Genomic DNA, 7,206 nt, shown 5'->3' with positions numbered 1-7,206 from the left:
TTGAGTTGGAAACCTATGTTTTCGGCGGTTGGACCCCTCAAAATTTTGAAGGATCCAACACGTTAGTAGTGTCTGATCAGGCGTTTGTTTTACACGGACCCATATTTTGACGATTATTTTATGAATTGGGGCATTATACGGGGTCTGCTAGAGATGCTCTTAGACTCTGGGTTTGGTCTGATGGATTTTTTCTCCTTTTCATGGAAAGAAGGATGAAGCGGCGATAATCCAATCGTAGAAGTCTGTTATACAACAGAAAAAGCTCCTCGTTAATTTTTCCCATTGCACAACATGCATGGCGGCATGGCCTATTCAGCAGCCAACAAAGTAACTGACTTAAGAGAAAGCTTCATGCCTTTGCACGAGGCCCTTTGTGACATACATATATGACACATCTCCTGTTTCACAAGTTTATGGTCCAAGTAACGGCACCTAAGTACATCATGGATTGTATATAATATACAATACATGATATTATATATATTGGCCATTGCTAGCCTTATTAATCCCACATATATCATTATTTTTTGCCAGTTAATTCACCTTGGAGCAGTTCAGCCTGACCTGCCCCTGAGAGCCAGTCAATGGGCTGAGGTTCCCCATCTTCACCATGGCCGAGGCAAAGGCGCCGCTGAACGCAGCTGGGTTGCTCGCGAAGTTGTTGACGATGTTGTCCGTGCCGCCGCCCGTGCCGGTGAAGAGCACCTGGTCGGAGTGCAGGAGCCCCTTCTGGGACTTGAGGTTGCTGTAGTAGGCGTTGTCGAATGAGTACGGGGTAGACACGTCCAGATTGGCCAGGTTGCGGTCGCCGGAGCCGGTCGGCCGGGGGCAGTTGGCCTTGAGCGACGTCGCGAAACCGGAGTTGATGTTAGTCTCGTTGTAGAGCCTATCCCTGAAGTTCTGGCACTGCGCCTGTCCGATGGTGTGGGCACCGGAGAGCGCGACCATGTCGGTGACGGTGAAGCCCTTGTTGCCGAAGGATTGGGTGAGGTTGACGAGGTCGAAGAACGGGGGAGGTAGGTCGGAGTTCGCCGCTGCTTCGTTTGCATTGGTGGAGTCCCTCCTTCCTAGCGGAACCGTCCACGATGGCCCTCCCAACTGCACGCACCAGAGGAAGTAAAATATCCAGGGTGAGCAAACTAGCCGGTGTACTTGGTGGTGATCACGCGCGGCGCTTAGGAGTTAGGATAAGGTAGCGCGCGTTTGGAGGTCTTACGGCGACGACGGAATCGCGGGCAGCGACGGTGAGGATGTCGGCGCAGGAGACGGTCTGCTTGCACATGGTCTCGAGCTTCGCCTTGATGCTGTCGATGACTTCGAAGCCTCGCAGGGACATGACGTTCGGCGCCGCGTTTTGTTCCATGCCAGACAGCAGAACAGACGCGTCACAACCCTGCACATGTAGTTAAGCAGCATGGTTAACTCTGGATCCTGGATTCCTGGTGTTTACCAAACAAAACTGCAATCAAAACAAGCGTGCCGTCTATCAGGCTATGTATTTGAAGAGCTTACTTGGACAAAGCAGTCGTGGAAGTGCAGCCGGAGCAGCGACGCGCCCATGCGGTTCTCCTTGTTCACGGCGGCCGTCACGGCGGCCTTGATGGTGGACAGAGCGTTCGGGCACGTCGTTTGGTAGAACGTCGGCGACAGCTGCGCCGACGCCGCCACGGCCAGGCACAAGAGCAACACGACTGATAGGGACGAAGTAGAGGCCATGGCTTCTTTCTAGCCAACGTCTAGTGAGAGATACTTGTACTGGATGCAATGCAATGCCCTTGCATTCCATGCAGATATATATAGCCGCTCGCAAGCTTGGCCATTTCCGGCACATGTATGGTGATTGTAGTGGGCACTGGCCAGTGCCCACATCCTGCCGTTGGCGTGCATTTTTTTCCCCACTTTTACGCGGGGCCGTTATGGTGCATGCGTGTAATATAATACTGCAAAGTCACAATCATCTGCGGGATATTCAGGTGACCAAATTCTTCTACTACGATAGAGCATGAGCTAGAGCTAGTATATAGCTTCACGTGTGTAGTTTATTTTCTAAGTTCTTTTGCTATTTTTTCTGCTATGCACATGGCCACATATGATATTAATTGATCGATGCTGTGAGTCGCCGCGGTTCATGGCTAGATATGAGCCCCAAATTGAGCGGGAAACGAGATCATGGTTCTTCGTGCACCTCCTTCAAGTACTTTATTATATGCGATATAAGTCTCAGAAAATGTATGTGGTATTCCACTACCCGTCGATCATGGGCTGAGATTTTTTGGTGAGGGTTGCAGCAAGTTGCTGGTCGTGCAAAAATCCCTTTCGGGCGGATATCCATCGTCATTCAAAATTCAATAGGATAAGAAGGCACGCGAGCAAGGGAAAACCAATAGTTTTCCCCACTAGAGACACCCTGTATGGCATGCTCTTGGCTCGAAACTCTGTACGTTGGAGTGATAGCTGATTTCATTAATCAGATGACCACGACATGCATGCACACGCAAGTGGATAGCGAACTGTGCCGGCTACTATTCTGCAGATATGGATGCTGCATGTGTTTAGAATATCTCCAACAGACGCGCGCTTCGTCCAGCGTCCAAAAACTTATATATAACGTGTTCATCATCAGGTTTAACGCGGCGCGCAACGCAGGTGCACTGCACCTGCAGCGCGTTAAAATGCAGCGCGCACGAGCAGCCGGCGCCTCACATTTTTTACAATTTGAACACAAATTTCACACTTTTCTCAACACAAAACACATGTCATATAATTTAAATCACAAACATCATTCAATCAAGTTAGTGCCAAAAAGTTTATGCCCACAAGTTCATATTCATGCCCACAACATCATTCAACGAAGTGCAAAATGCAAACAAGTTCATGACACGAACGAAAGGCACAACAATCAATCCTCGTCTTTATCCGATTCATCCGACTACGCCGAAGACGATTCTTCCTCCTCCTCTCTATTGTTGCGCGCCGCATCCTCATCACGTGAAGCTCAGAAGGTGTTGTCAAGATCGTGGGAAGGTGGCACACCGACGCCTGGAGGTGCACCCATGCCGCCAATGAGAGCCGCAAAACTCATGCCATCCATGCCGTCAATGCGAATTGTTCGAGCCAAAATCCATAGTTGACATGTATGCAACGTCGTTGACACTACAAAATATATAAAACAATGCAAATAAGTATCTATATGTATGCATTCAAAACAGAACAAGAAAAAAAAGTTAGGGAAATTTTCTACCTTTGGGGCATATCGCCGAACACATTGTGCGCGTCGGCCGCCGGCTCAACAAGTGAGCTCGCCGGCGCTTCGGTAGCCGCCTCGCCCCTCACACGCCCTGCAAGCTTCTTCCTCGACGCCTTTGAGGTGCCGGAACCGCACGCCGCCTTGTTCTTCTTCGCGGATGTCTTGCCCTTCTTCGGCCGCGCCGCATTTGGGAGGTTCGAGGGCTTCATCACGGTGGGCGCCGGTGCCGGCGCGACAATGCCAGTCGCCGACGTCATCCGCGGCGGCATGAAGACGCCGCACGCGAGGCTGATGGTCGGAGGAGCTCCGGCGGAGGCGGAGGCGAGGCCAACGCTCCCAACGCTAGGGTTTGCGGCGGCGGCGGAGGAGGAGGGTTCGCGACTGTAGGATGGGATGATGGGGAGCCGGCGCGCGCATCCATCTGGTCAGTTCGCCGGCGCCGGCGCGTGCGGGGGCGAAGGTGGAGGGGTGGGAGAGAGTGCGGCGCGAGCGCTCGTGTGTGCCGCGCGCGGAAGCGGACGTCCCAAATACGCAGCACGCGATGGGGATTTGGACCGCGAGTTCAACCTATATGCCGCGGGCGGTTATTGCGCGTCCGCTGGAGACACTTCTCCGATTACGCGCGCGTTAAAATGGATGAATTTGCGGCGCGGCGTTTGTTTAGCGTGACTGTTGGAGATGTTCTTAGGTCCTGTTTGGAACAACCCAAATTATATAATCCGGTTTTTATAATTTATTATGTCTCCAAACAGAACAAATTATATTACAGTTTATAAAAAGAAGATGACTGGATTATTAAAAACTCATAATCTACTTTACCCAGCTAAAATCAGATTATGAATTACTAATGATCCATTACCCTTGGAAACTTGAAGATAATTATCTATTGCCACCACAACCGTCCTCCAAACATATCCACCTAGATTATTACCTTTGCAGCTAAAAAACAGAGGACAGTGTATAATATAACCTGGATTATAGTTTATATATTCTGACCTCCAAACATGCTCACCTAGATAATTTTTAGAAACCAAATTATATAATCTATCTTCATAATTCAGATTATTATAATTTATTATGGTTCCAAACAGGCCCTTAGTCTTGTTTTGTTGACTGTGTTCTCCGAGAGTTCGTACTTGCCGCTATAGACGCCCTGTATGGCATGCTCTTGGCTCGAAACTCTGTACGTTGGACTGATAGCTGATTTCATTAATCAGATGACCACGACATGCATGCACACGCAAGTGGAGAGCGAACTGTGCCGGCTACGAGAGTTCAGTCGTGTTTTGTTGACTGGGTTCTTCGAGAGTTTGTGCTTGCCGCTTCTCAGAGCATTATATTCTCCTCAAACGTGTGTCGGCAGGACGCCCGGCCATGGATATAAAAAACGGATCCAGAAGGGCTTTCGAGCCGGCCTCAAACGCCTGAACTAATCAACAGCTTTTAGATTCGTTTTAAATATGAAGGCGATACGAAGCTGTCCGATCACGTCCAGGCATCCTGCTCCATGTCAAAGCTATCTCATCGGAGCTCACGTCCGTGACGGCCGAGCCAGGACTTTGTAATTTTGCATGTCGGGGCGTTGTAATTTTGCATTGGTCGTTGATGCATCGTAATTTCAGTGTGCCGGGCGTCCTAATTTGGCGTGCCGGACATCGTAATTTCGCATGCCGGGACGTTGCAATTTTGCGTCAGCCGTCGAAGCATCGTAATTTTGCATTCTGGACGTTATAATTTTGCATCGGTTGCCCGAACGTCGTGATTTTGCATGCTAGCATAGATATGAGGGACCGGATATAAGATACACGAATGTGGACGACGGGATTTGATAAGTGCCCAGTCAATGTCCGTGGACACGTCCGTACACGTCTAATGTTTGAGGGTCCGGATATAAGATACACGAATGTGGACGACGGGATTTGATAAGTGCCCGGTCAGTGTCCGTGGACACGTCCGTACACGTCTAATGTTTGAGGGTCCGAATTTACAAGTCGTGGTTGAAGATGCTCTTATTCGGGATCAACTGCATGGTGCATTTTTTTAACACAATACAACTGCACATGTCTGTACATATGTACATACACATATCCTATCTTTATGGGCACATATGAGAGACTGAGTCCGTACATTATTTTTAAATTGAAGAAGTCATCATAGACACCTTCCTAGTCGACGGGATTATCTACTCTCAGTAGACACTTATTGTCAGAAGGACTGAAATAAATTCAGAAAGTTGCGAGCGGCAATATTAAATCTGGGACTTGATCACTCTTTTTTTTTATGTTCCAATCAGAGAGCTTTATTCAACAAACGAACTCCTGGCATCCTCAGCTAACAAGCTGGTGAGCAAGAAAGAGGGCCGCGACCCACTCCAACTTTCGGTGACCGTGAGAGTGCATGCATATTTTGTACAAAGATGGAACGTTGGCTGATCGGTTTACATGTTGGATATTAAAAGAGGAAAAAGAAAAAGCTAGCTCTCTAATTTCTAAAAATACTCGTGCCACAACAAAAAAGCTATAGTGGCGAGTTTTCCAGAGATTAACAATCTACACGTAGTTTGTTTCCATGACCACATGTCAGAATCCGCCTAGGTTTGCAATGATCACCCCATCTTGCAGCGCCAACGTCTCACCGATGAACGAATCAGAGACCCCAAAATGGGGTTTTCTCCAAGCTCCAAGCAAGGCATCATAGGACCGTGCAATTCCACCAGCACCCACCTGTTGGCACAGACCCGTACACCGAGTATTTTTCGACGTACTTTGTACTACGTGATTCCGACGACCTACGCTTTCGGTCGTCAAACACAGACGTAGTACTAAGCAAGCAAGCAGCCAGGCAGGGAGCTGGATGGATCCTTTGGCTGATTAGCTAGCACGTACTTCACGTTACGCGCCAAACAACAAGCCGCCGGATTTACTATCGCTCGAAACTTACACGCTTGGCAGAGACAAAACACGAGGCGCCGTTGTATAGCAACAGGAGCGTGTCGCTCCTGAGATTTGTATTGCTTTGTTCACGATCTAATATTACAGAGGTACTTGTACGTATATATAGTAGCTAATCAAAACAACTACTAATCCTATACCTACACGGTGACGGTTCCAAGTCCAAGCCGGACTAGGACTCGTGGTTAATTCCAACAATCACCCCCCTAAACACGATGTCCTCACTTCAGAGCTTGGACACCGATCCTTCTCCGCATCTCTGTAAACTTCTGTCGTCCCAAAGACTTGGTCAGGATATCTGCAAGCTGGTCGTCAGTGCAAATGTAGTTGACGTCAATCTTGCTTTCTTCCACGCACTCCCGTAGGTACCCATACCTTGTATCGATGTCTGTGGGTCTATCATGACTCACCGGATTCTTCCACAGAGAGATTGTAGACTTGTCGTCAACGTTGTGCACCACTCGTTCCTTACCTGTGAGGTCACCAAGTAGCCTTCCTAGACACACACCTTGAAACACCGCGGTTGCAGCTGCAATATACTCTTCTTCACGTGAGGATAATGCGACCACTTTCAACTTTTGTAATAGCCAACTCACTATATTTCCTCCCAAGAAATATACCACGTCCGAGGTACTTATACGGTCGTCCACATCTCCTGACATGTCGCTATCACTGTAGCCCAATAGCTCCAGCATCTCCTTCTTCTTCTCTCTCAAATAGACACAACCGAAGTTTGTTGTCCCTTTGATGTACCTGAGTATATTTTCCACAGCTGTCCAGTATTTCGTCGTGGGTGCTTCCATGAAGTGACTCACTATGTCAACGGAATAGGCCAAGTCTGGTCTTGTATTCGTGAGATACCTCAACTTTCGGACCACACTTCTATACTCCGTTGCATCAACCACGGGTGCTTCACTTTTCTTGCTTAGTATAAGACGAGGCTTCATTGGAACATAACTTGGGTTGCAATCTTCCATGCTACTGCTTTCAAGTATCTTCTTTGTATAT

At 48.5% G+C, this 7,206-nt stretch overlaps 2 protein-coding genes across 2 annotated transcripts; both read right to left on the bottom strand.

The window, feature by feature from the left end:
• Positions 1–235: 235 nt before the first annotated feature.
• On the bottom strand, positions 236–1,768 carry LOC123424727 (peroxidase 2-like). Its single transcript, XM_045108401.1, has 3 exons — positions 1,513–1,768; positions 1,217–1,393; positions 236–1,098 (listed from the first exon to the last, which is right to left on the bottom strand). Exons 1-3 carry the CDS (start codon positions 1,714–1,716, stop codon positions 535–537), a joined length of 945 nt encoding a protein of 314 aa, XP_044964336.1. The 5' UTR covers positions 1,717–1,768; the 3' UTR covers positions 236–534.
• A 4,651-nt stretch (positions 1,769–6,419) lies between these two features.
• On the bottom strand, positions 6,420–7,206 carry LOC123424730 (secreted RxLR effector protein 161-like). The gene has a single exon (XM_045108404.1). It carries the CDS (start codon positions 7,173–7,175, stop codon positions 6,420–6,422), a length of 756 nt encoding a protein of 251 aa, XP_044964339.1. The 5' UTR covers positions 7,176–7,206.

This window comes from Hordeum vulgare, chromosome 2H, assembly GCF_904849725.1.
Source record: "Hordeum vulgare subsp. vulgare chromosome 2H, MorexV3_pseudomolecules_assembly, whole genome shotgun sequence".
In the NCBI taxonomy this organism is placed as follows: Eukaryota; Viridiplantae; Streptophyta; class Magnoliopsida; order Poales; family Poaceae; genus Hordeum; species Hordeum vulgare.
Note: the sequence above shows the minus strand (reverse complement) of the source record. Positions and strands in the feature narration are given on the sequence as shown.

What these genes read in the sequence shown, in the direction of transcription:
- LOC123424730 (XM_045108404.1), bottom strand. Translation starts at nt 7,175, where the DNA reads ATGGAAGATTGCAACCCAAGTTATGTTCCAATGAAGCCTCGTCTTATA.
- LOC123424727 (XM_045108401.1), bottom strand. Translation starts at nt 1,716, where the DNA reads ATGGCCTCTACTTCGTCCCTATCAGTCGTGTTGCTCTTGTGCCTGGCC. An exon ending in TCCACGACTGCTTTGTCCAA is followed by an intron (nt 1,394 to 1,512) that starts GTAAGCTCTTCA and finishes CTACATGTGCAG; the next exon opens with GGTTGTGACGCGTCTGTTCT. An exon ending in CCCGCGATTCCGTCGTCGCC is followed by an intron (nt 1,099 to 1,216) that starts GTAAGACCTCCA and finishes TGGTGCGTGCAG; the next exon opens with TTGGGAGGGCCATCGTGGAC.